The sequence below is a fragment of the Phasianus colchicus genome, chromosome 32, assembly GCF_987193195.1.
Source record: "Phasianus colchicus chromosome 32, bPhaCol1.hap1.1, whole genome shotgun sequence".
NCBI lineage: Eukaryota > Metazoa > Chordata > Aves > Galliformes > Phasianidae > Phasianus > Phasianus colchicus.
Window position 1 is genome coordinate 2,110,684 of NC_143467.1, and position 27,531 is coordinate 2,138,214.

The following is a 27,531-nucleotide window of genomic DNA, read 5'->3' on the forward strand; positions in this document are numbered from 1 at the left end:
GGGGCGGCTGTGGGGTGTTATGGAGTCCTATGGGGTGTTATGGGGTCCTATGGGGCCGCTATAGGATCCTATGGGGTGTTATAGGGTCCTATAGGGTGGCTGTGAGGTGTTATGGGGTCCTATGGGGCAGCTATGGGGTCCTATAGGGTGTTATGGGGTCCTATGGGGTGTTATAGGGTCCTATGGGGCGGCTGTGGGGTGTTATGGGGTCCTGTGGGGCAGCTATAGGGTCCTGTGGGGTGTTATAGGGTCCTATGGGGTCTTGTTGGGTCCTATGGGGTGTTATAGGGTCCTATAGGGTGGCTGTGGGGTGTTATGGGGTCCTGTGGGGCAGCTATAGGGTCCTGTGGGGTGTTATAGGGTCCTATAGGGCGGCTATGGGGTGTTATAGGATCCTACGGGGTCCTATGGGGTCTTGTTGGGTCCTATGGGGTGTTATAGGGTCCTATAGGGCGGCTATGGGGTGTTATAGGATCCTACGGGGTCCTATGGGGTCTTGTTGGGTCCTATGGGGTGTTATAGGGTCCTATAGGGTGGCTGTGGGGTGTTATGGGGTCCTGTGGGGCAGCTATAGGGTCCTGTGGGGTGTTATAGGGTCCTATAGGGCGGCTATGGGGTGTTATAGGATCCTACGGGGTCCTATGGGGTCTTGTTGGGTCCTATGGGGTGTTATAGGGTCCTATAGGGCGGCTATGGGGTGTTATAGGATCCTACGGGGTCCTATGGGGTCTTGTTGGGTCCTATGGGGTGTTATAGGGTCCTATAGGGCGTCTGTGGGGTGTTATGGGGTCCTGTGGGGCAGCTGTAGGGTCCCATAGGGTGGCTGTGGGGTGCTTGTAGGGGATGTGTGGGGCGGTTGTAGGGGATCTATGGGGTGCTTATAGGGTTTCCATAGTGATCTGTGGGGTGCTTATAGGGGATCTGTGGGGCGGTTGTAGGGGATGTGTGGGGTGCTTATGGGGGATGCATGGGGATCTGTGGGGCGGTTGTGGGGGATCTGTGGGGCGGTTGTGGGGGATCTATGGGGCGGTTGTGGGGGATCTGTGGGGTGCTTATAGGGGATCTATGGGGCGGTTGTGGGGATCTATGGGGTGGTTGTAGGGGATGTGTGGGGTGCTTATAGGGGATCTATGGGGTGGTTGTGGGGGATGTGTGGGGCGGTTGTGGGGGATCTATGGGGCGGTTGTGGGGGATCTATGGGGCGGTTGTGGGGGATGTGTGGGGCGGTTGTGGGGGATCTGTGGGGCGGTTATGGGGGATCTGTGGGGCGGTTGTGGGGGATCTATGGGGTGCTTATAGGGGATCTGTGGGGCGGTTGTGGGGGATCTATGGGGCAGTTATGGCAGATCTGTGGGGCAGTTATGGGGTGGTATGGGGGATCTATGGGGCAGTTATGGGGCAGTTATGGGGCAGTTATGGGGGATCTATGGGGCAGCTATGGGGCGCTATGGGGCAGTTATGGGGGATCTATGGGGCAGTTATGGGGGATCTATGGGGCAGTTATGGGGCGCTATGGGGCAGTTATGGGGCGCTATGGGGGATCTGTGGGGCAGCTATGGGGTGCTATGGGGCAGCTATGGGGCGCTATGGGGCAGTTATGGGGCGCTATGGGGGATCTGTGGGGCAGTTATGGGGCGCTGTGGGGCAGTTATGGGGTGCTATGGGGGATCTGTGGGGCAGTTATGGGGTGCTATGGGGCAGTTATGGGGTGCTATGGGGGATCTGTGGGGCAGTTATGGGGCGCTATGGGTTGCTATGGGGCGCTATGGGGCAGTTATGGGGCGCTATGGGGCAGTTATGGGGCGCTATGGGGGATCTGTGGGGCAGTTATGGGGCGCCAAGGGGCAGTTATGGGGCAGTTATGGGGCAGTTATGGGGCAGTTATGGGGCAGTTATGGGGGATCTGTGGGGCAGTTATGGGGTGCTATGGGGCAGATATGGGGCGCTATGGGGCGCTATGAGGAAGTTATGGGGCGCTATGGGGCAGCTATGGGGCAGTTATGGGGCGCTATGGGGGATCTGTGGGGCAGCTATGAGGCGCTATGGGTTGCTATGGGGCGCTATGGGGCAGCTATGGGGCGCTATGGGGGATCTATGGGGCAGTTATGGGGTGCTATGGGGGATCTATGGGGCAGTTATGGGTTGCTATGGGGCGCTGTGGGGCAGTTATGGGGCGCTATGGGGGATCTGTGGGTCCCATAGGATGAACCTGGAGCGCGTTTCCAACGAGGACAAACTGCGGCTGTGCAGGAAGTACTACCTGGGTGAGCTGCCCCACTGCGCCCCACAGCGACCCATAGCTGCCCCACTGCGACCCACTGCGACCCATAGCGCCCCATAGCTGCCCCACTGCGCCCCATAGCTGCCCCACTGCGCCCCATAGCTGCCCCACTGCGACCCATAGCTGCCCCATAGCGACCCACAGCGCCCCACTGCGCCCCATAGCTGCCCCACTGCGCCCCATAGCTGCCCCACTGCGACCCATAGCGACCCACAGCGCCCCATAGCGACCCATAGCTGCCCCACTGCGACCCACAGCGACCCACTGCGACCCATAGCTGCCCCACTGCGACCCACTGCGACCCATAGCTGCCCCACTGCGACCCACTGCGACCCATAGCTGACCCATAGCTGCCCCACTGCAACCCACTGCGACCCATAGCTGCCCCACTGCGACCCACTGCGACCCATAGCTGACCCATAGCTGCCCCACTGCGACCCACAGCGCCCCATAGCTGCCCCACAGCGCCCCATAGCTGCCCCACTGCGACCCACAGCGCCCCATAGCTGCCCCACTGCGACCCATAGCGACCCACAGCGCCCCATAGCGACCCATAGCTGCCCCACTGCGACCCACAGCGACCCACTGCGACCCATAGCTGCCCCACTGCGACCCACTGCGACCCATAGCTGCCCCACTGCGACCCACTGCGACCCATAGCTGACCCATAGCTGCCCCACTGCAACCCACTGCGACCCATAGCTGCCCCACTGCGACCCACTGCGACCCATAGCTGACCCATAGCTGCCCCACTGCGACCCACAGCGCCCCATAGCTGCCCCACTGCGACCCATAGCTGCCCCACTGCGACCCACTGCGACCCACAGCGCCCCATAGCGACCCATAGCTGCCCCACTGCGACCCACAGCGCCCCACTGCGACCCATAGCGACCCATAGGTGACCCATAGCTGCCCCACTGCGACCCATAGCTGCCCCATAGCGACCCATAGCTGCCCCACTGCGACCCATAGCGACCCATAGCTGCCCCACTGCGCCCCACAGCGACCCATATCTGACCCATAGCTGCCCCACTGCGACCCACTGCGACCCATAGCTGCCCCACTGCGACCCATAGCTGCCCCACTGCGACCCACTGCGACCCATAGCGACCCATAGTGACCCATAGCTGTCCCACAGCGACCCACTGCGACCCATAGCTGCCCCACTGCGACCCACTGCGACCCATAGCTGCCCCACTGCGACCCACTGCGACCCACTGCGACCCATAGCTGACCCATAGCTGCCCCACTGCAACCCACTGCGACCCATAGCTGCCCCACTGCGACCCATAGCTGCCCCACTGCGACCCACTGCGACCCATAGCTGCCCCACTGCGACCCATAGCTGCCCCACTGCGACCCACTGCGACCCATAGCTGCCCCACTGCGACCCATAGCTGCCCCACTGCGACCCACTGCGACCCATAGCTGCCCCACTGCGACCCATAGCTGCCCCACTGCGACCCACTGCGACCCATAGCTGCCCCACTGCGACCCATAGCTGCCCCACTGCGACCCACTGCGACCCATAGCTGCCCCACTGCGACCCATAGCTGCCCCACTGCGACCCACTGCGACCCATAGCTGCCCCACTGCGACCCATAGCTGCCCCACTGCGACCCACTGCGACCCATAGCTGCCCCATAGCCACCCCATATCGATGCCATAGGGACCCCATGGCTGCCCCATACGAATCCCATAGCGCCCCATAGGGACCCATAGCCACCCCATATCGATGCCATAGGGACCTCATAGCTGCCCCATAGCTGCCCCACTGCGACCCATAGCTGCCCCACTGCGACCCACAGCGACCCACAGCTGCCCCACTGCGACCCACTGCGACCCATAGCGACCCATAGCTGCCCCACTGCGACCCATAGCGACCCATAGCTGCCCCACTGCGCCCCACAGCGACCCATAGCTGACCCATAGCTGCCCCACTGCGACCCACTGCGACCCATAGCGACCCATAGTGACCCATAGCTGTCCCACTGCGACCCATAACTGCCCCATAGCTGCCCCGCTACAACCCATAGCGACCCATAGCTGCCCCACAGCGCCCCATAGCGACCCATAGTGACCCATAGCTGCCCCACTGCGACCCATAGCTGCCCCACTGCGACCCATAGCTGCCCCACTGCGACCCACTGCGACCCATAGCTGCCCCACTGCGACCCATAGCTGCCCCACTGCGACCCACTGCGACCCATAGCTGCCCCACTGCGACCCACTGCGACCCATAGCTGCCCCATAGCTGCCCCACTGCGACCCATAGCGACCCATAGCTGCCCCACTGCAACCCATAGCGACCCATAGCTGCCCCATAGCTGTCCCACTGCGACCCATAACTGCCCCATAGCTGCCCCGCTACAACCCATAGCGACCCATAGCTGCCCCATAGCGCCCCATAGCGACCCATAGTGACCCATAGCTGCCCCACTGCGCCCCATAGCTGCCCCACTGCAGCCCACAGCGACCCATAGTGCCCCACAGCTGCCCCATAGCTGCCCCACAGCGCCCCACTGCGACCCATAGCTGCCCCACTGCGACCCATAGCTGCCCCACAGCGACCCCATAGCGACCCACAGCTGCCCCACAGTGACCCACTGCGCCCCATAGCTGCCCCACTGCGACCCACTGCGACCCATAGCTGCCCCACTGCGACCCATAGCTGCCCCACTGCGACCCACTGCGACCCATAGCTGCCCCACTGCGACCCATAACTGCCCCATAGCTGCCCCGCTACAACCCATAGCGACCCATAGCTGCCCCACAGCGCCCCATAGCGACCCATAGTGACCCATAGCTGCCCCACTGCGACCCATAGCTGCCCCACTGCGACCCATAGCTGCCCCACTGCGACCCACTGCGACCCATAGCTGCCCCACTGCGACCCATAGCTGCCCCACTGCGACCCACTGCGACCCATAGCTGCCCCACTGCGACCCATAGCTGCCCCACTGCGACCCATAGCTGCCCCACTGCGACCCACTGCGACCCATAGCTGCCCCACTGCGACCCACTGCGACCCATAGCTGCCCCACTGCGACCCACTGCGACCCATAGCTGCCCCATAGCTGCCCCACTGCGACCCATAGCGACCCATAGCTGCCCCACTGCAACCCATAGCGACCCATAGCTGCCCCATAGCTGTCCCACTGCGACCCATAACTGCCCCATAGCTGCCCCGCTACAACCCATAGCGACCCATAGCTGCCCCATAGCGCCCCATAGCGCCCCATAGCGACCCATAGTGACCCATAGCTGCCCCACTGCGCCCCATAGCGACCCATAGCTGCCCCACTGCGCCCCATAGCGACCCACAGCGCCCCACTGCGACCCACAGCGCCCCATAGCGACCCATAGCTGCCCCACTGTGACCCATAGCGACCCATAGCTGCCCCACTGCGACCCACTGCGACCCATAGCGACCCATAGTGACCCATAGCTGTCCCACTGCGACCCATAACTGCCCCATAGCTGCCCCGCTACAACCCATAGCGACCCATAGCTGCCCCACAGCGACCCACAGCGACCCATAGTGACCCATAGCTGCCCCACTGCGACCCATAGCTGCCCCACTGCGACCCATAGCGCCCCATAGCTGCCCCACTGCGACCCATAGCTGCCCCACTGCGACCCATAGCGCCCCATAGCTGCCCCACTGCGACCCACTGCGACCCATAGCTGCCCCACTGCGACCCACTGCGACCCATAGCTGCCCCACTGCGACCCACAGCGCCCCATAGCTGACCCATAGCTGCCCCACTGCGACCCATAGCTGCCCCACTGCGATCCACTGCGACCCATAGCTGCCCCACTGCGACCCACAGCGCCCCATAGCTGACCCATAGCTGCCCCACTGCGACCCATAGCTGCCCCACTGCGATCCACTGCGACCCATAGCTGCCCCACTGCAGCCCACAGCGACCCATAGTGCCCCACAGCTGCCCCATAGCTGCCCCACAGCGCCCCACTGCGACCCATAGCTGCCCCACTGCGACCCATAGCTGCCCCACAGCGACCCCATAGCGACCCACAGCTGCCCCACAGCGACCCACTGCGCCCCATAGCTGCCCCACTGCGACCCACTGCGACCCATAGCTGCCCCACTGCGACCCATAGCTGCCCCACTGCGACCCACTGCGACCCATAGCTGCCCCACTGCGACCCATAACTGCCCCATAGCTGCCCCGCTACAACCCATAGCGACCCATAGCTGCCCCACAGCACCCCATAGTGACCCATAGTGACCCATAGCTGCCCCACTGCGACCCATAGCTGCCCCACTGCGACCCACTGCGACCCATAGCTGCCCCATAGCTGCCCCACTGCGACCCATAGCGACCCATAGCTGCCCCACTGCGACCCATTGCGACCCATAGCTGCCCCATAGCTGTCCCACTGCGACCCATAACTGCCCCATAGCTGCCCCGCTACAACCCATAGCGACCCATAGCTGCCCCACAGCGCCCCACAGCGCCCCATAGCGCCCCATAGCGACCCATAGTGACCCATAGCTGCCCCACTGCGCCCCATAGCGACCCATAGCGACCCATAGCTGCCCCACTGCGCCCCATAGCGACCCATAGCGACCCATAGCTGCCCCACTGCGCCCCATAGCGACCCATAGCGACCCATAGCTGCCCCACTGCGCCCCATAGCGACCCATAGCGACCCACAGCGCCCCATAGCGACCCATAGCTGCCCCACTGCGACCCATAGCGACCCATAGCGACCCATAGCGACCCATAGCGACCCATAGCTGCCCCACTGCGACCCATAGCTGCCCCACTGCGACCCACAGCGCCCCATAGCTGCCCCACTGCGACCCATAGCTGCCCCACTGCGACCCACTGCGACCCATAGCTGCCCCACTGCGACCCATAGCTGCCCCACTGCAACCCACTGCGACCCATAGCGACCCATAGCTGCCCCATAGCCGCCCCATAGCTGCCCCACAGCACCCCATAGCTGCCCCATAGCTGCCCTTCAGTGACCCATAGCCGCCCCATAGCTGCCCTACAGTGACCCATAGCCGCCCCGTAGCTGCCCCACAGCGACCCATAGCTGCCCCACTGCCCCACTGCGACCCATAGCTGCCCCATAGCTGCCCCACTGCGACCCATAGCTGCCCCACTGCGACCCATAGCGACCCATAGCTGCCCCACTGCGACCCATAGCGACCTATAGCGACCCATAGCTGCCCCATAGCTGCCCCACAGCGACCCATAACTGCCCCATAGCTGCCCCGCTACAACCCATAGCGACCCATAGCTGCCCCACAGCGCCCCACTGCACCCCATAGCTGCCCCACTGCGACCCATAGCTGCCCCACTGCGACCCATAGCGACCCATAGCTGCCCCACTGCGACCCATAGCGACCTATAGCGACCCATAGCTGCCCCATAGCTGCCCCACAGCGACCCATAACTGCCCCATAGCTGCCCCGCTACAACCCATAGCGACCCATAGCTGCCCCACAGCGCCCCACTGCACCCCATAGCTGCCCCACTGCGACCCATAGCTGCCCCATAGCTGCCCCACTGCGACCCATAGCGACCCATAGCGACCCATAGCTGCCCCACTGCAACCCATAGCGACCCATAGCTGCCCCACAGCGCCCCATAGCCGCCCCATAGCTGCCCCCCCCCCCCTTAATCCCCCCCCCCAGAAGCCCCCCCCCTTAATTCCCCCCCCCCCAGGCGGCTTCGCGCTGCTGCCCCCCCCCATACAGAAGCCCCCCCCCCAGAAGCCCCCCCCCCTTAATTCCCTCCCCCCCATACAGAACCCCCCCCCGCCCAGAAGCCCCCCCCCCAGAAGCCCCCCCCCTTAATTTTCCCCCCCCCAGGCGGCTTCACCCTGCTGCCCCCCCCCATACAGAAGCCCCCTCCCCCCAGAAGCCCCCCCTCCCTAATTTCCCCCCCCCCATACAGAAGCCCCCCACCCCCCAGAAGCCCCCCCCCCTTAATCCTCCCCCCCCAGAAGCCCCCCCCCTTAATTTTCCCCCCCCAGGCGGCTTCGCGCTGCTGCCCCCCCCCATACAGAAGCCCCCCCCCCCCCCAGAAGCCCCCCCCCTTAATTTCCCCCCCCCCCCCAGGCGGCTTCACCCTGCTGCCCCCCCCATACAGAAGCCCCCCCCCCCCTAATTTCCCCCCCCCCCATACAGAACCCCCCCCCCCAGAAGCCCCCCCCCCTAATTCCCCCCCCGGCCCCCAGGCGGCTTCGCGCTGCTGCCCCCCCGCTTAATTCCCCCCCCCCCAGAAGCCCCCCCCCCTTAATCCCCCCCCCTAGAGGCCCCCCCCCCTTAATTGCCCCCCCCCCACCATACAGAAGCCCCCCCCCCTTAATTTCTGCCCCCCCCCCCAGGCGGCTTCGCGCTGCTGCCGTTCCTGTGGCTGGTGAACGCGCTGTGGTTCTTCAGGGAGGCGTTCGTGGCCCCCCCGTATGGGCAGCAGCCCCTCATCAAGGCCTGTGCGTGGGGGGGGGGTTATAGGGGATTTGGGGGGGGGCTTATAGGGGATTTGGGGGGGGGGCTATGGGGTTATGGGGGGGTTATGGGGGATTTGGGGGAGGCCTATGGGGGGTTATAGGGGATTTGGGGGGGTTATGGGGGGGTTCTTCAGGGAGGCGTTCGTGGCCCCCCCGTATGGGCAGCAGCCCCTCATCGAGGCCTGTGCGTGGGGGGGGGGGGTTTTATAGGGGATTTGGGGGGGGGGCTATGGGGTTATGGGGGGTTATATGGGATTTGGGGGAGTTATGGGGGGGTTTATAGGGGATTTGGGGGGATTATGGGGTTATGGGGGGGTTATAGGGGATTTGAGGGTGTTATATGGGATTTGGGGCAGGGTTATGGGGTTATGGTGGGGTTATAGGGGATTTGGGGGGCTTATGGGGTTATGGGGGGGTTATAGGGGATTTGGGGGGGTTATGGGGGGTTTGTAGGGGATTTGGGGGGGTTATGGGGGGGTTCTTCAGGGAGGCGTTCGTGGCCCCCCCGTATGGGCAGCAGCCCCTCATCAAGGCCTGTGCGTGGGGGGGCTATAGGGGATTTGGGGGGGGGGCTATGGGGTTATGGGGGGGTTGTAGGGGATTTGGGGGCTTATAGGGGATTTGGGGGGGGGGCTATGGGGGGGTTATAGGGGATTTGGGGGGGATTATATGGGATTTGGGGGGGTTATGGGGGCTTTATAGGGGATTTGGGGGGAGTTTATAGGGGATTTGGGGGGGTTATGGGGGGGTTATGGGGGATTTGGGGGGGATTATGGGGTTATGGGGGGTTATAGGGGATTTGGGGGGGTTATGGGGGGGTTATATGGGATTTGGGGGGGTTCTTCAGGGAGGCGTTCGTGGCCCCCCCGTATGGGCAGCAGCCCCTCATCAAGGCCTGTGCGTGGGGGGGGTTATAGGGGATTTGGGGGGGTTTATAGGGGATTTGGGGGGGGGTTATGGGGTTATGGGGGGGTTATAGGGGATTTGGGGGGGTTATGGGGGGGTTTATGGGATTTGGGGGGGTTTGTAGGGGATTTGGGGGGGATTTGGGGGGGTTTTAGGGGATTTGGGAGGGGTTATAGGGGATTTGGGGGGGTAATGGGGGATTTGGGGGGGTTATGGGGTTATGAGGGGTTTGTAGGGGATTTGGGGGGGTTTGTAGGGGATTTGGGGGGGTTATGGGGTTATGAGGGGTTTATAGGGGATTTGGGGGGGTTTGTAGGGGATTTGGGGGGGTTATGGGGGGGCTATGGGGGGTTATAGGGGATTTGGGGGGGGTTATAGGGGTTATGGGGGGGTTATGGGGGATTTGGGGAGGTTATAAGGGATTTGGGGGGGGCTTTATAGGGGATTTGGGGGGGGGCTATGGGGTTATGGGGGGGTTATAGGGGATTTGGGGGGAGTTATGGGGGGGTTTATAGGGGATTTGCGGAGGTTATAAGGGATTTGGGGGGGGCTTTATAGGGGATTTGGGGGGGGGGGGCTATGGGGTTATGGGGGAGTTATAGGGGATTGAGGGGGTTATGGGGTTATAGGGGATTTGGGGGGGTTTGTAGGGGTTATGGGGGGGTTATAGGGGATTTGGGGGGGTTATGGGGGGGTTCTTCAGGGAGGCGTTCGTGGCCCCCCCGTATGGGCAGCAGCCCCTCATCAAGGCCTGTGCGTGGGGGGGGGGTTATAGGGGATTTGGGGGGGCTTATAGGGGATTTGGGGGGGGGGCTATGGGGTTATGGGGGGGTTATAGGGGATTTGGGGGGGTTATGGGGGGGTTTATGGGATTTGGGGGGGTTTGTAGGGGATTTGGGGGGGATTTGGGGGGGTTTTAGGGGATTTGGGAGGGGTTATAGGGGATTTGGGGGGGTAATGGGGGATTTGGGGGGGTTATGGGGTTATGAGGGGTTTGTAGGGGATTTGGGGGGGTTTGTAGGGGATTTGGGGGGGTTATGGGGTTATGGGGGGTTATAGGGCATTTGGGGGGGGTTGTAGGGGATTTGGGGGGGTTATGGGGTTATGGGGGGGTTATAGGGCATTTGGGGGGGGTTTATAGGGGATTTGGGGGGGGTTATGGGGGGGTTTATGGGGGATTTGGGGGGGGTTGTAGGGGGTTTGGGGAGGTTATAAGGGATTTGGGGGGGGCTTTATAGGGGATTTGGGGGGGGGCTATGGGGTTATGGGGGGTTATAGGGGATTTGGGGGGGTTATGGGGGGGTTTATGGGGGATTTGGGGGGGGGTTATAGGGGATTGGGGGGGGGGTTATGGGGTTATGGGGGGGTTATAGGGCATTTGGGGGGGGTTTATAGGGGATTTGGGGGGGTTATGGGGGGGTTATGGGGGATTTGGGGGGGGTAATGGGGGATTTGGGGGGGTTATGGGGTTATGAGGGGTTTATAGGGGATTTGGGGGGGTTTGTAGGGGATTTGGGGGGGTTATGGGGGGGCTATGGGGGGTTATAGGGGATTTGGGGGGGGTTATAGGGGTTATGGGGGGGTTATGGGGGATTTGGGGAGGTTATAAGGGATTTGGGGGGGGCTTTATAGGGGATTTGGGGGGGGGCTATGGGGTTATGGGGGGGTTATAGGGGATTTGGGGGGAGTTATGGGGGGGTTTATAGGGGATTTGCGGAGGTTATAAGGGATTTGGGGGGGGCTTTATAGGGGATTTGGGGGGGGGGGCTATGGGGTTATGGGGGAGTTATAGGGGATTGAGGGGGTTATGGGGTTATAGGGGATTTGGGGGGGTTTGTAGGGGTTATGGGGGGGTTATAGGGGATTTGGGGGGGTTATGGGGGGGTTCTTCAGGGAGGCGTTCGTGGCCCCCCCGTATGGGCAGCAGCCCCTCATCAAGGCCTGTGCGTGGGGGGGGGGTTATAGGGGATTTGGGGGGGCTTATAGGGGATTTGGGGGGGGGGGCTATGGGGTTATGGGGGGGTTATAGGGGATTTGGGGGGGTTATGGGGGGGTTTATGGGATTTGGGGGGGTTTGTAGGGGATTTGGGGGGGATTTGGGGGGGTTTTAGGGGATTTGGGAGGGGTTATAGGGGATTTGGGGGGGTAATGGGGGATTTGGGGGGGTTATGGGGTTATGAGGGGTTTGTAGGGGATTTGGGGGGGTTTGTAGGGGATTTGGGGGGGTTATGGGGTTATGGGGGGTTATAGGGCATTTGGGGGGGGTTGTAGGGGATTTGGGGGGGTTATGGGGTTATGGGGGGGTTATAGGGCATTTGGGGGGGGTTTATAGGGGATTTGGGGGGGGTTATGGGGGGGTTTATGGGGGATTTGGGGGGGGTTGTAGGGGGTTTGGGGAGGTTATAAGGGATTTGGGGGGGGCTTTATAGGGGATTTGGGGGGGGGCTATGGGGTTATGGGGGGTTATAGGGGATTTGGGGGGGTTATGGGGGGGTTTATGGGGGATTTGGGGGGGGGTTATAGGGGATTGGGGGGGGGGTTATGGGGTTATGGGGGGGTTATAGGGCATTTGGGGGGGGTTTATAGGGGATTTGGGGGGGTTATGGGGGGGTTATGGGGGATTTGGGGGGGGTAATGGGGGATTTGGGGGGGTTATGGGGTTATGAGGGGTTTATAGGGGATTTGGGGGGGTTTGTAGGGGATTTGGGGGGGTTATGGGGGGGCTATGGGGGGTTATAGGGGATTTGGGGGGGGTTATAGGGGTTATGGGGGGGTTATGGGGGATTTGGGGAGGTTATAAGGGATTTGGGGGGGGCTTTATAGGGGATTTGGGGGGGGGCTATGGGGTTATGGGGGGGTTATAGGGGATTTGGGGGGAGTTATGGGGGGGTTTATAGGGGATTTGCGGAGGTTATAAGGGATTTGGGGGGGGCTTTATAGGGGATTTGGGGGGGGGGGCTATGGGGTTATGGGGGAGTTATAGGGGATTGAGGGGGTTATGGGGTTATAGGGGATTTGGGGGGGTTTGTAGGGGTTATGGGGGGGTTATAGGGGATTTGGGGGGGTTATGGGGGGGTTCTTCAGGGAGGCGTTCGTGGCCCCCCCGTATGGGCAGCAGCCCCTCATCAAGGCCTGTGCGTGGGGGGGGGGTTATAGGGGATTTGGGGGGGCTTATAGGGGATTTGGGGGGGGGGGCTATGGGGTTATGGGGGGGTTATAGGGGATTTGGGGGGGTTATGGGGGGGTTTATGGGATTTGGGGGGGTTTGTAGGGGATTTGGGGGGGATTTGGGGGGGTTTTAGGGGATTTGGGAGGGGTTATAGGGGATTTGGGGGGGTAATGGGGGATTTGGGGGGGTTATGGGGTTATGAGGGGTTTGTAGGGGATTTGGGGGGGTTTGTAGGGGATTTGGGGGGGTTATGGGGTTATGGGGGGTTATAGGGCATTTGGGGGGGGTTGTAGGGGATTTGGGGGGGTTATGGGGTTATGGGGGGGTTATAGGGCATTTGGGGGGGGTTTATAGGGGATTTGGGGGGGGTTATGGGGGGGTTTATGGGGGATTTGGGGGGGGTTGTAGGGGGTTTGGGGAGGTTATAAGGGATTTGGGGGGGGCTTTATAGGGGATTTGGGGGGGGGCTATGGGGTTATGGGGGGTTATAGGGGATTTGGGGGGGTTATGGGGGGGTTTATGGGGGATTTGGGGGGGGGTTATAGGGGATTGGGGGGGGGGTTATGGGGTTATGGGGGGGTTATAGGGCATTTGGGGGGGGTTTATAGGGGATTTGGGGGGGTTATGGGGGGGTTATGGGGGATTTGGGGGGGGTAATGGGGGATTTGGGGGGGTTATGGGGTTATGAGGGGTTTATAGGGGATTTGGGGGGGTTTGTAGGGGATTTGGGGGGGTTATGGGGGGGCTATGGGGGGTTATAGGGGATTTGGGGGGGGTTATAGGGGTTATGGGGGGGTTATGGGGGATTTGGGGGGGTTGTAGGGGGTTTGGGGGGGATTTGGGGGGTTTGTAGGGGATTTGGGGGAGTTATGGGGGGGTTATGGGGGATTTGGGGGGCTTATAGGGGATTTGGGGGGGTTATGGGGGGATTGTAGGGGATTTAGGGGGGTTATGGGGGATTTCGGGGAGTTATGGGGTAATGAGGGGGTTTGTAGGGGATTTGGGGGGGTTATAGGAGATTTGGGGGCTTATGGGGGATTTGGGGGCAGTTTGGGGGGTCATGGGGGGGTTTATGGGGGATTTGGGGGGGTTATGGGGGGATATGGGGGATATGGGGGGGTTTATGGGGGATTTAGGGGGGTTGTAGGGGATTTGGGGGGGTTATGGGGGGGTTCTTCAGGGAGGCGTTCGTGGCCCCCCCGTATGGGCAGCAGCCCCTCATCAAGGCCTGTGCGTGGGGGGGGGGCTATAGGGGATTGGGGGGGGGGCTATGAGGTTATGGGGGGGTTATAGGGCATTTGGGGGGGGGTTTATAGGGGATTTGGGGGGGTTATGGGGGGGCTATAGGGGATTTGGGGGGATTATGGGGTTATGGGGGGTTATAGGGGATTTGGGGGTGTTATATGGGATTTGGGGGGGGGCTATGGGGGCTTTATAGGGGATTGGGGGGGAGCTCTGGGGTTATGGGGAATTTGCGGGGGGTTATGGGGGATTTGGGGGAGTTATGGGGGGTTATAGGGGATTTGGGGGGTTTGTAGGGGATTGGGGGGGGCTACGGGGGCGTTTATAGGGGATTTGGGGGGGCTATGGGGGGGTTTATAGGGGATTTGGGGGGGGCTTTATGGGGGATTTGGGGGTTTATGGGGGCTTTATAGGGGATTTGGGGGGGAGGCTTTATAGGGGATTTGGGGGAGGCCTATGGGGGCTTATAGGGGATTTGGGGGGGCTTATAGGGGATTTGGGGGGGCTTATAGGGGATTTGGGGGGGGCTTTATAGAGGATTGGGGGGGGGTTTATAGGGGATTGGGGGGCAGCTTATAGGGGATTTGGGGGGGGTTTATAGGGGATTGGGGGGGCTTTATAGGGGATTTGCGGGGGGGCTATGGGGTTATAGGGGATTTGGGGGGTTTATAGGGGATTTGTGGGGGATTTGGGGGGCTTATGTGGGGGTTTATGGGGGATTTGGGGGGGGTTATGGGGGGGTTATAGGGGATTTGGGGGGGTTTGTAGGGGATTTGGGGGGGTTATGGGGGGGCTATGGGGGGTTATAGGGGATTTGGGGGGGGTTATAGGGGTTATGGGGGGGTTATGGGGGGGTTATGGGGGATTTGGGGAGGTTATAAGGGATTTGGGGGGGGCTTTATAGGGGATTTGGGGGGGGGCTATGGGGTTATGGGGGGGTTATAGGGGATTTGGGGGGGTTATAGGGGGGTTATGGGGGGCTTTATAGGGGATTTGGGGGGGATTTGGGGGTTTATGGGGGATTTGGGGGGCTTATGGGGGGCTTTATAGGGGATTTGGGGGCGGTTTGGGGGGTTATGGGGGGGGTTTATGGGGGATTTGGGGGGGTTATGGGGTTATGGGGGATTTTGGGGGGGCTATGGGGTAATGGGGGGTTATAGGGGATTTGGGGGGGGACTATGGGGTTATGGGGGGGTTTGTAGGGGATTTGGGGGGGTTATGGGGGGGTCTATGGGGGATTTGGGGGCGGTTATGGGGGGGTTATGGGGGATTTGGGGGGGTAATGGGGGATTTGGGGAGGTTATAAGGGATTTGGGGGGGGCTTTATAGGGGATTTGGGGGGGGGCTATGGGGTTATGGGAGGTTTGTAGGGGATTTGGAGGGTTATGGGGGATTTGGGGGGGTTATGGGGGATTTGGGGGGGTTATAGGGGATTTGGGGGGGCTTTATGGGGGATTTGGGGGGTAATGGAGGATTTGGGGGGGTTATGGGGTTATGAGGGGTTTGTAGGGGATTTGGGGGGGTTTGTAGGGGATTTGGGGGGGTTATGGGGGGGTTTATGGTGGATTTAGGGGGCTTATGGGGGGGTTTGTAGGGGATTTGGGGGGGGTTTGTAGGGGATTTGGGGGGCTTATGGGGTTATGGGGGGTTTATAGGGGATTTGGGGCGGTTGCAGCAGCCCCTCATCAAGGCCTGTGCGTGGGGGGGGGTTATAGGGGATTGGGGGGGTTATAGGGGATTTGGGGGGTTATGGGGGATTTGGGGGGGTTATAGGGGATTTGGGGGGGGCGGCTATGGGGTTATGGGGGGGTTATAGGGGATTTGGGGGAGGCCTATGGGGGCTTATAGGGGATTTGGGGGGGTTATGGGGGGCTTTATGGGGGATTTGGGGGGGCTTTATGGGGGATTTGGGGGGTTTATGGGGGATTTGGGGGGGTAATGGGGGATCTGGGGGGGTTTATGGGGGATTTGCGGGGGTTATGGGGGGTTTGTAGGGGATTTGGGGGGCTTATAGGGGATTTGGGGGGGTTATGGGGGGTTTATAGGGGATTTGGGGGGATATGGGGGGGTTATGGGGGATTTGGGGGGGTTGTAGGGGGTTTGGGGGGGATTTGGGGGGTTTGTAGGGGATTTGGGGGAGTTATGGGGGGGTTATGGGGGATTTGGGGGGCTTATAGGGGATTTGGGGGGGTTATGGGGGGATTGTAGGGGATTTAGGGGGGTTATGGGGGATTTCGGGGAGTTATGGGGTAATGAGGGGGTTTGTAGGGGATTTGGGGGGGTTATAGGAGATTTGGGGGCTTATGGGGGATTTGGGGGCAGTTTGGGGGGTCATGGGGGGGTTTATGGGGGATTTGGGGGGGTTATGGGGGGATATGGGGGATATGGGGGGGTTTATGGGGGATTTAGGGGGGTTGTAGGGGATTTGGGGGGGTTATGGGGGGGTTCTTCAGGGAGGCGTTCGTGGCCCCCCCGTATGGGCAGCAGCCCCTCATCAAGGCCTGTGCGTGGGGGGGGGGCTTATAGGGGATTTGGGGGGGGGCTATGGGGTTATGGGGGGTTATAGGGGATTTGGGGGAGTTATGGGGGGTTATAGGGGATTTGGGGGGTTTGTAGGGGATTGGGGGGGCTACGGGGGCGTTTATAGGGGATTTGGGGGGGCTATGGGGGGGTTTATAGGGGATTTGGGGGTTTATGGGGGCTTTATAGGGGATTTGGGGGGGGGCTTATAGGGGATTTGGGGGGGGGCTTTATGGGGGATTTGGGGGTTTATGGGGGCTTTATAGGGGATTTGGGGGGGTTTATAGGGGATTTTGGGGGGGTTATGGGGGGTTATAGGGGATTTGGGGGGGTTATATGGGATTTGCGGGGGTTATGGGGGGGTTATAGGGGATTTGGGGGGGTTTGTAGGGGATTTGGGGGGGTTATGGGGGGGCTATGGGGGGTTATAGGGGATTTGGGGGGGGTTATGGGGGGGTTATGGGGGGGTTATGGGGGATTTGGGGAGGTTATAAGGGATTTGGGGGGGGCTTTATAGGGGATTTGGGGGGGGCTATGGGGTTATGGGGGGGTTATAGGGGATTTGGGGGGGTTATAGGGGGGTTATGGGGGGCTTTATAGGGGATTTGGGGGGGATTTGGGGGTTTATGGGGGATTTGGGGGGCTTATGGGGGGCTTTATAGGGGATTTGGGGGCGGTTTGGGGGGTTATGGGGGGGGTTTATGGGGGATTTGGGGGGGTTATGGGGTTATGGGGGATTTTGGGGGGGCTATGGGGTAATGGGGGGTTATAGGGGATTTGGGGGGGGACTATGGGGTTATGGGGGGGTTTGTAGGGGATTTGGGGGGGTTATGGGGGGTCTATGGGGGATTTGGGGGCGGTTATGGGGGGGTTATGGGGGATTTGGGGGGGTAATGGGGGATTTGGGGAGGTTATAAGGGATTTGGGGGGGGCTTTATAGGGGATTTGGGGGGGGCTATGGGGTTATGGGAGGTTTGTAGGGGATTTGGAGGGTTATGGGGGATTTGGGGGGGTTATGGGGGATTTGGGGGGGTTATAGGGGATTTGGGGGGGCTTTATGGGGGATTTGGGGGGTAATGGAGGATTTGGGGGGGTTATGGGGTTATGAGGGGTTTGTAGGGGATTTGGGGGGGTTTGTAGGGGATTTGGGGGGGTTATGGGGGGGTTTATGGTGGATTTAGGGGGCTTATGGGGGGGTTTGTAGGGGATTTGGGGGGGGTTTGTAGGGGATTTGGGGGGCTTATGGGGTTATGGGGGGTTTATAGGGGATTTGGGGCGGTTGCAGCAGCCCCTCATCAAGGCCTGTGCGTGGGGGGGGGTTATAGGGGATTGGGGGGGTTATAGGGGATTTGGGGGGTTATGGGGGATTTGGGGGGGTTATAGGGGATTTGGGGGGGGCGGCTATGGGGTTATGGGGGGGTTATAGGGGATTTGGGGGAGGCCTATGGGGGCTTATAGGGGATTTGGGGGGGTTATGGGGGGCTTTATGGGGGATTTGGGGGGGCTTTATGGGGGATTTGGGGGGTTTATGGGGGATTTGGGGGGGTAATGGGGGATTTGGGGGGTTATAGGGGATTTGGGGGGGATTTGGGGGGGTTATGGGGGCTTTATGGGGGATTTGGGGGGGGTTTATAGGGGATTTTGGGGGGGTTATGGGGGGTTATAGGGGATTTGGGGGGGTTATATGGGATTTGGGGGGGTTATGGGGGGGTTATATGGGATTTGGGGGGGTTCTTCAGGGAGGCGTTCGTGGCCCCCCCGTATGGGCAGCAGCCCCTCATCAAGGCCTGTGCGTGGGGGGGGGGGCTTTATAGGGGATTTGGGGGGGGGCTATGGGGTTATGGGGGGTTATAGGGGATTTGGGGGGGTTATGGGGGGTTACGGGGGATTTGGGGGGGTTATGGGGGGGTTATGGGGGGTTTATAGGGGATTTGGGGGGGTTATGGGGGGATTGTAGGGGATTTCGGGGGGTTATGGGGGATTTCGGGGGGTTATGGGGTAATGGGGGGTTATAGGGGATTTGGGGGGGGGCTATGGGGTTATGGGGGGTTATAGGGGATTTGGGGGGGGTTATAGGGGTTATGGGGGGGGTTATGGGGGATTTAGGGGGGTTATGGGGGATTTGGGGGGGCTATGGGGCGGTTTATAGGGGATTTGGGGGAGGCTTATGGGGGATTTGGGGGGGTTATGGGGGTTTATAGGGGATTCCTATGGGTGTCTATGGGCTGTTTGGGTCCCTCTTTGGTCTGTGGGGTTTCTATGGGGTTTCTATGGGGTTTCTATGGGGTTTCTATGGGGTTTCTATGGGGTTTCTATGGGATCTCTGGGTCCCTATGGGGTTTCTGTGGGGTTTCTGTGGGGTTTCTGTGGGGTTTCTGTGGGGTTCCTGGGTCCTTCTGAGGTCTATGGGGTTTCTATGGGGTTTCTGGGGTTCCTATAGGGTTTCTGGGTCCCTCTGAGGTCTATGGGGTTGCTATGGGGTTGCTATGGGGTTTCTATGGGGTTTCTGGGTCCCTATGGGGTTTCTATGGGATCTCTGGGTCCCTGTGGGGTTTCTGGGTCACTATGGGGTCCCTATGGGGTTTCTATGGGATCTCTGGGTCCCTATGGGGTCCCTATGGGGTTTCTGGGTCCGTATGGGGTTTCTGGGTCCCTCTGAGGTCTATGGGGTCCCTATGGGGTCCCTATGGGGTTTCTGGGTCCGTCTGAGGTCTATGGGGTCGCTATGGGGTCCCTATGGGATCTCTGGGTCCCTATGGGGTTCCTGTGGGGTTTCTATGGGATCTCTGGGTTCCTATGGGGTTTCTGGGTCCCTCTGGGGTCTATGGGGTTTCTATGGGGTTTCTGGGTCCCTCTGGTGTCTATGGGGTCCCTATGGGGTTTCTGGGTCCCTCTGAGGTCTATGGGGTCCCTATGGGGTTTCTGGGTCCCTCTGAGGTCTATGGGGTCCCTATGGGGTCCCTCTGGGGTTTCTGGGTCCCTCTGGGGTCTCTGGGGTCCCTATGGGGTTTCTGGGTCCCTGTGGGGTTTCTGGGTCCCTATGGGGTCCCTATGGGGTTTCTGGGTCCCTCTGGGGTCTATGGGGTATCTATGGGATTTCTGGGTCCCTCTGGGGTCTATGGGGTATCTATGGGATTTCTGGGTCCCTATGGGGTTTCTGGTTCCCTCTGAGGTCTATGGGGTCCCTATGGGGTTTCTGGGTCCCTCTGGGGTCCCTATGGGGTTTCTGGGTCCCTATGGGGTTTCTGGGTCCCTCTGGGGTCTATGGGGTCCCTATGGGGTTTCTGGGTCCCTATGGGGTCCCTATGGGGTTTCTGGGTCCCTATGGGGTTTCTGGGTCCCTCTGAGGTCTATGGGGTCCCTATGGGGTCCCTCTGGGGTTTCTGGGTCCCTCTGGGGTCTATGGGGTATCTATGGGATTTCTGGGTCCCTCTGGGGTCTATGGGGTATCTATGGGATTTCTGGGTCCCTATGGGGTTTCTGGGTCCCTCTGAGGTCTATGGGGTCCCTATGGGGTTTCTGGGTCCCTCTGGGGTCCCTATGGGGTTTCTGGGTCCCTATGGGGTTTCTGGGTCCCTCTGGGGTCTATGGGGTCCCTATGGGGTTTCTGGGTCCCTATGGGGTCCCTATGGGGTTTCTGGGTCCCTATGGGGTTTCTGGGTCCCTCTGAGGTCTATGGGGTCCCTATGGGGTCCCTCTGGGGTTTCTGGGTCCCTCTGGGGTCTATGGGGTATCTATGGGATTTCTGGGTCCCTCTGGGGTCTATGGGGTATCTATGGGATTTCTGGGTCCCTATGGGGTTTCTGGGTCCCTCTGAGGTCTATGGGGTCCCTATGGGGTTTCTGGGTCCCTCTGGGGTCCCTATGGGGTTTCTGGGTCCCTATGGGGTTTCTGGGTCCCTCTGGGGTCTATGGGGTCCCTATGGGGTTTCTGGGTCCCTATGGGGTCCCTATGGGGTTTCTGGGTCCCTATGGGGTTTCTGGGTCCCTCTGAGGTCTATGGGGTCCCTATGGGGTCCCTCTGGGGTTTCTGGGTCCCTCTGGGGTCTATGGGGTATCTATGGGATTTCTGGGTCCCTCTGGGGTCTATGGGGTATCTATGGGATTTCTGGGTCCCTATGGGGTTTCTGGTTCCCTCTGAGGTCTATGGGGTCCCTATGGGATCTCTGGGTCCCCATGGGGTCCCTATGGGGTTTCTGGGTCCCTATGAGGTTTCTGGGTCCCTATGGGGTCTATGTGGTCCCTCTGGGGTTTCTATGGGGTTCCTATGGGATTTCTGGGTCCTTCTGGGGTCCCTCTGGGGTCTATGGGGTTTCTATGTGATCTCTGGGTTCCTATGGGGTTTCTGGGTCCCTATGGGGTCCCTATGGGGTTTCTGGGTCCCTATGGGGTTTCTGGGGTTTCTATGGGATCTCTGGGTCCCCATGGGGTCCCTGTGGGTGCCCCCCCTGACCCCGTTGCCCCCCCGCAGACGTGCGGCGCTCGGCGCTGGGCGTGGGGCTGTGGGTGGGGGCTTTTCCTATGGGTCCCTATGGGGTCTATGGGGTCCCTATGGGGTCTATGGGGTCCCTATGGGGTCTCTGGGTCCCTATGGGGTCCCTATGGGGTTTCTGTGGGGTCCCTATGGGGTTTCTATGGGATCTCTGGGTCCCTGTGGGGTTTCTGGGTCCCTCTGAGGTCTATGGGGTCCCTATGGGGTTTCTGGGTCCCTATGGGGTCTATGGGGTCCCTATGGGGTTTCTGGGTCCCTATGGGGTTTCTGGGTCCCTATGGGGTCTATGGGGTCCCTCTGGGGTTTCTGGGTCCCTCTGAGGTCTATGGGGTCCCTACGGGGTCCCTATGGGGTTTCTGGGTCCCTGTGGGGTCTATGGGGTCCCTATGGGGTTTCTGGGTCCCTATGGGGTTTCTGGGGTTTCTATGGGATCTCTGGGTCCCTATGGGGTCCCTATGGGGTTTCTGGGTCCCTATGGGGTCCCTATGGTGTCTCTGGGTCCCTATGGGGTTCCTGTGGGGTTTCTATGTGATCTCTGGGTCCCTATGGGGTTTCTGGGTCCCTATGGGGTCTATGGGGTCCCTATGGGGTTTCTGGGTCCCTATGGAGTTTCTGGGGTTTCTATGGGATCTCTGGGTCCCTCTGGGGTCCCTATGGGGTTTCTGGGTCCCTCTGAAATCTATGGGGTCCCTATAGGGTTTCTGGGTCCCTATGGGGTCTATGGGGTCCCTATGGGGTTTCTGGGTCCCTCTGAGGTCTATGGGGTTTCTGGGGTCCCTCTGGGGTTTCTGGGTCCCCATGGGGTCCCTGTGGGGTTCCTATGGGGTTTCTGGGTCCCTCTGGGGTCCCTATGGGGTTTCTGGGGTTCCTATGGGGTTTCTGGGTCCCTCTGGGGTCCCTCTGGGGTTTCTGGGGTCCCTCTGGGGTTTCTGGGGTCCCTATGGGGTTTCTGGGTTCCCATGGGGTCCCTGTGGGGTCCCTATGGGGTTTCTGGGTCCCTATGGGGTTTCTGGGGTCCCTATGGGGTTTCTGGGTCCCTATGGGGTTTCTGGGGTCCCTATGGTATCTCTGGGTCCCCATGGGGTCCCTATGGGTGCCCCCCCTGACCCCGTTGTCCCCCGCAGACGTGCGGCGCTCGGCGCTGGGCGTGGGGCTGTGGGCGCTGGCGCTGGGGCTGTGGGTGGGGGCTTTTCCTATGGGTTCCTATGGGGTCTGGGGGTCCTTGTGGGGTCCCTATGGGGTTTCTATGGGATCTCTGGGTCCCTGTGGGGTTTCTGGGTCCCTCTGAGGTCTATGGGGTCCCTATGGGGTTTCTGGGTCCCTATGGGGTCTATGGGGTCCCTATGGGGTTTCTGGGTCCCTCTGAGGTCTATGGGGTCCCTATGGGGTTTCTGGGTCCCTCTGGGTCCCTATGGGGTCCCTATGGGGTTTCTGGGTCCCTCTGAGGTCTATGGGGTCCCTATGGGGTTTCTGGGTCCCTATGGGGTCTATGGGGTCCCTATGGGGTTTCTGGGGTCCCTATGGGGTTTCTGGGTCCCCATGGGGTTGCTGTGGGGTTCCTATGGGGTTTCTGGGTCCCTATGGGGTCCCTATGGGGTTTCTGGGTCCCTATGGGGTTTCTGGGTCCCTATGGGGTTTCTGGGGTCCCTATGGGGTTTCTGGGTCCCCATGGGGTCCCTGTGGGTGCCCCCCCTGACCCCGTTGCCCCCCGCAGACGTGCGGCGCTCGGCGCTGGGCGTGGGGCTGTGGGCGCTGGCGCTGGGGCTGTGGGTGGGGGCTTTTCCTATGGGTTCCTATGGGGTCTGGGGGTCCTTGTGGGGTCCCTATGGGGTTTCTATGGGATCTCTGGGTCCCTGTGGGGTTTCTGGGTCCCTCTGAGGTCTATGGGGTTTCTATGTGGTCCCTATGGGGTTTCTGGGTCCCTATGGGGTTTCTGGGGTTTCTATGGGGTTTCTGGGTCCCTATGGGGTTTCTGGGGTTTCTATGGGATCTCTGGGTCCCTATGGGGTCCTTATGGGGCTTCTGGGTCCCTCTGGGGTCCCTATGGGGTCTCTGGGTCCCTATGGGGTTCCTGTGGGGTTTCTATGTGATCTCTGGGTCCCTATGGGGTTTCTGGGTCCCTATGGGGTCTATGGGGTCCCTATGGGGTTTCTGGGTCCCTATGGGGTTTCTGGGGTTTCTATGGGATCTCTGGGTCCCTCTGGGGTCCCTATGGGGTTTCTGGGTCCCTCTGAAATCTATGGGGTCCCTATAGGGTTTCTGGGTCCCTATGGGGTCTATGGGGTCCCTATGGGGTTTCTGGGTCCCTCTGAGGTCTATGGGGTTTCTGGGGTCCCTCTGGGGTTTCTGGGTCCCCATGGGGTCCCTGTGGGGTTCCTATGGGGTTTCTGGGTCCCTAGGGGGTCCCTATGGGGTCCCTATGGGGTCTCTGGGTCCCTATGGGGTCCCTATGGGGTTTCTATGGGATCTCTGGGTCCCTGTGGGGTTTCTGGGTCCCTCTGAGGTCTATGGGGTCCCTATGGGGTTTCTGGGTCCCTATGGGGTCTATGGGGTCCCTCTGGGGTTTCTGGGTCCCTCTGAGGTCTATGGGGTCCCTATGGGGTTTCTGGGTCCCTCTGGGTCCCTATGGGGTCCCTCTGGGGTTTCTGGGTCCCTCTGAGGTCTATGGGGTCCCTATGGGGTTTCTGGGGTTTCTATGGGATCTCTGGGTTCCTATGGGGTCCCTATGGGGTTTCTGGGTCCCTATGGGGTTTCTGGGGTCCCTATGGGGTTTCTGGGTCCCCATGGGGTCCCTATGGGTGCCCCCCCCTGACCCCGTTGCCCCCCCGCAGACGTGCGGCGCTCGGCGCTGGGCGTGGGGCTGTGGGTGGGGGCTTTTCCTATGGGTTCCTATGGCGTCTATGGGGTCCCTATGGGGTTTCTGGGTCCCTATGGGGTCCCTATGGGGTTTCTGGGTCCGTATGGGGTTTCTGGGTCCCTCTGAGGTCTATGGGGTCCCTATGGGGTCCCTATGGGGTTTCTGGGTCCGTCTGAGGTCTATGGGGTCGCTATGGGGTCCCTATGGGATCTCTGGGTCCCTATGGGGTTCCTGTGGGGTTTCTATGGGATCTCTGGGTTCCTATGGGGTTTCTGGGTCCCTCTGGGGTCTATGGGGTTTCTATGGGGTTTCTGGGTCCCTCTGGTGTCTATGGGGTCCCTATGGGGTTTCTGGGTCCCTCTGAGGTCTATGGGGTCCCTATGGGGTCCCTCTGGGGTTTCTGGGTCCCTCTGGGGTCTCTGGGGTCCCTATGGGGTTTCTGGGTCCCTGTGGGGTTTCTGGGTCCCTATGGGGTCCCTATGGGGTTTCTGGGTCCCTCTGGGGTCTATGGGGTATCTATGGGATTTCTGGGTCCCTATGGGGTTTCTGGTTCCCTCTGAGGTCTATGGGGTCCCTATGGGGTTTCTGGGTCCCTCTGGGGTCCCTATGGGGTTTCTGGGTCCCTATGGGGTTTCTGGGTCCCTCTGGGGTCTATGGGGTCCCTATGGGGTTTCTGGGTCCCTATGGGGTCCCTATGGGGTTTCTGGGTCCCTATGGGGTTTCTGGGTCCCTCTGAGGTCTATGGGGTCCCTATGGGGTCCCTATGGGGTTTCTGGGTCCCTCTGGGGTCTATGGGGTATCTATGGGATTTCTGGGTCCCTCTGGGGTCTATGGGGTATCTATGGGATTTCTGGGTCCCTCTGGGGTCTATGGGGTATCTATGGGATTTCTGGGTCCCTCTGGGGTCTATGGGGTATCTATGGGATTTCTGGGTCCCTATGGGGTTTCTGGTTCCCTCTGAGGTCTGTGGGGTCCCTATGGGATCTCTGGGTCCCCATGGGGTCCCTATGGGGTTTCTGGGTCCCTATGAGGTTTCTGGGTCCCTATGGGGTCTATGTGGTCCCTCTGGGGTTTCTATGGGGTTCCTATGGGATTTCTGGGTCCTTCTGGGGTCCCTCTGGGGTCTATGGGGTTTCTATGTGATCTCTGGGTTCCTATGGGGTTTCTGGGTCCCTATGGGGTCCCTATGGGGTTTCTGGGTCCCTATGGGGTTTCTGGGGTCCCTATGGGGTTTCTGGGTCCCCATGGGGTCCCTATGGGTGCCCCCCCCTGACCCCGTTGCCCCCCCGCAGACGTGCGGCGCTCGGCGCTGGGCGTGGGGCTGTGGGTGGGGGCTTTTCCTATGGGTTCCTATGGCGTCTATGGGGTCCCTCTGGGGTTTCTGGGTCCCTATGGGGTCCCTATGGGGTTTCTGGGTCCCTATGGGGTTTCTGGGTCCCTCTGAGGTCTATGGGGTCCCTATGGGGTCCATATGGGGTTTCTGGGTCCCTCTGAGGTCTATGGGGTTTCTATGGGATTTCTGGGTCCCTATGGGGTCCCTATAGGGTTTCTGGGTCCCTATGGGGTCTATGGGGTTTCTGGGTCCCTCTGGGGTCCCTATGGGGTTTCTGGATCCCTCTGAGGTCTATGGGGTCCCTATGGGATTTCTGGGTCCCTCTGGGGTCTATGGGGTTTTTATGGGATTTCTGGGTCCCTATGGGGTTTCTGGGTCCCTCTGGGGTCTATGGGGTCCCTATGGGGTTTCTGGGTCCCTCTGGGGTCCATGGGGTCCCTATGGGGTTTCTGGGTCCCTCTGGGGTCTATGGGGTCCCTATGGGGTCCCTATGGGGTTTCTATGGGATCTCTGGGTCCCTATGGGGTCCCTATGGGGTCCCTGTGGGGTTTCTGGGTCCCTATGGGGTCCCTATGGGATTTCTATGGGATCTCTGGGTCCCTGTGGGGTTTCTGGGTCCCTCTGAGGTCTATGGGGTCCCTATGGGGTCCCTATGGGGTTTCTGGGTCCCTGTGGGGTCTATGGGGTCCCTATGGGGTTTCTGGGTCCCTATGGGGTTTCTGGGGTTTCTATGGGATCTCTGGGTCCCTATGGGGTCCCTATGGGGTTTCTGGGTCCCTATGGGGTCCCTATGGGGTCTCTGGGTCCCTATGGGGTTCCTGTGGGGTTTCTATGTGATCTCTGGGTCCCTATGGGGTTTCTGGGTCCCTATGGGGTCTATGGGGTCCCTATGGGGTTTCTGGGTCCCTATGGGGTTTCTGGGGTTTCTATGGGATCTCTGGGTCCCTCTGGGGTCCCTATGGGGTTTCTGGGTCCCTCTGAAATCTATGGGGTCCCTATAGGGTTTCTGGGTCCCTATGGGGTCTATGGGGTCCCTATGGGGTTTCTGGGTCCCTCTGAGGTCTATGGGGTTTCTGGGGTCCCTCTGGGGTTTCTGGGTCCCCATGGGGTCCCTGTGGGGTTCCTATGGGGTTTCTGGGTCCCTCTGGGGTCCCTATGGGGTTTCTGGGGTTCCTATGGGGTTTCTGGGTCCCTCTGGGGTCCCTCTGGGGTTTCTGGGGTCCCTATGGGGTTTCTGGGTTCCCATGGGGTCCCTGTGGGGTCCCTATGGGGTTTCTGGGGTCCCTATGGGGTTTCTGGGGTTTCTATGGGATCTCTGGGTTCCTATGGGGTCCCTATGGGGTTTCTGGGTCCCTATGGGGTTTCTGGGGTCCCTATGGGGTTTCTGGGTTCCCATGGGGTCCCTGTGGGGTCCCTATGGGGTTTCTGGGGTCCCTATGGGGTTTCTGGGGTTTCTATGGGATCTCTGGGTTCCTATGGGGTCCCTATGGGGTCTCTGGGTCCCTATGGGGTTCCTGTGGGGTTTCTATGTGATCTCTGGGTCCCTATGGGGTTTCTGGGTCCCTATGGGGTCTATGGGGTCCCTATGGGGTTTCTGGGTCCCTCTGGGTCCCTATGGGGTCCCTATGGGGTTTCTGAGTTCCTCTGGGGTCTATGGGGTCCCTATGGGATTTCTGGGTTCCTATGGGGTCCCTCTGGGGTTTCTGGGTCCCTCTGGGGTTTCTGGGTCCCCATGGGGTCCCTATGGGTGCCCCCCCTGACCCCGTTGCCCCCCCGCAGACGTGCGGCGCTCGGCGCTGGGCGTGGGGCTGTGGGCGCTGGCGCTGGGGCTGTGGGTGGGGGCTTTTCAGAGCCGCCGGGGGGCCTGGGGGGCTTTGGGGGAACGGCTGGCCTTCACTCTGCCGCTCGGGACCCCCTGAAAGCCCCCCCCCCACATTAAATGATGCCCCCCCCCCCCCAATCCAGGCCCCCCCCCACGTTAATTGAAGCCCCCCCCAATCCAACACCCCCCCATTTACTGAAGCCCCCCCCCAAATTAAATGAAGCCTCCCCCCAATCCAGACCCCCCCCCACGTTAATTGAAGCCCCCCCCCATTATGTGAAGCCCCCCCCCAAATAAAGGAGACCCCCCCAAATTGCGGACCCCCCCAAATGCCCCCCCCAAAAATGGGGACCCCCCCAAATGTCCCCCCCCCAAATAAAGGAGACCCCCCCAAAATGCCCCCCCCCAAATGGGGACC

The 27,531-nt window shown here is 60.8% G+C and overlaps 1 protein-coding gene across 2 annotated transcripts in view; it reads left to right on the top strand.

Moving 5' to 3' along the window:
• PSENEN (presenilin enhancer, gamma-secretase subunit) overlaps window positions 1-27,238 on the top strand; it is a 29,636-nt gene extending 2,398 nt beyond the window's left edge. Inside the window, exons 2-4 of one of the 2 annotated variants that reach the window (XM_090128166.1) lie at window positions 2,203-2,264; window positions 8,651-8,755; window positions 27,071-27,238. In XM_090128166.1, the coding sequence (XP_089984292.1) occupies window positions 2,204-2,264; window positions 8,651-8,755; window positions 27,071-27,210 (306 nt within the window). In that variant the 5' untranslated portion in view covers window position 2,203 and the 3' untranslated portion in view covers window positions 27,211-27,238. Of the gene's footprint in view, window positions 1-2,202; window positions 2,265-8,650; window positions 8,756-22,225; window positions 22,401-27,070 lie in introns of those variants that run through there. The other variant, XM_090128165.1, reaches the window with a different exon arrangement.
• The last annotated feature ends 293 nt before the right edge of the window (window positions 27,239-27,531 follow it).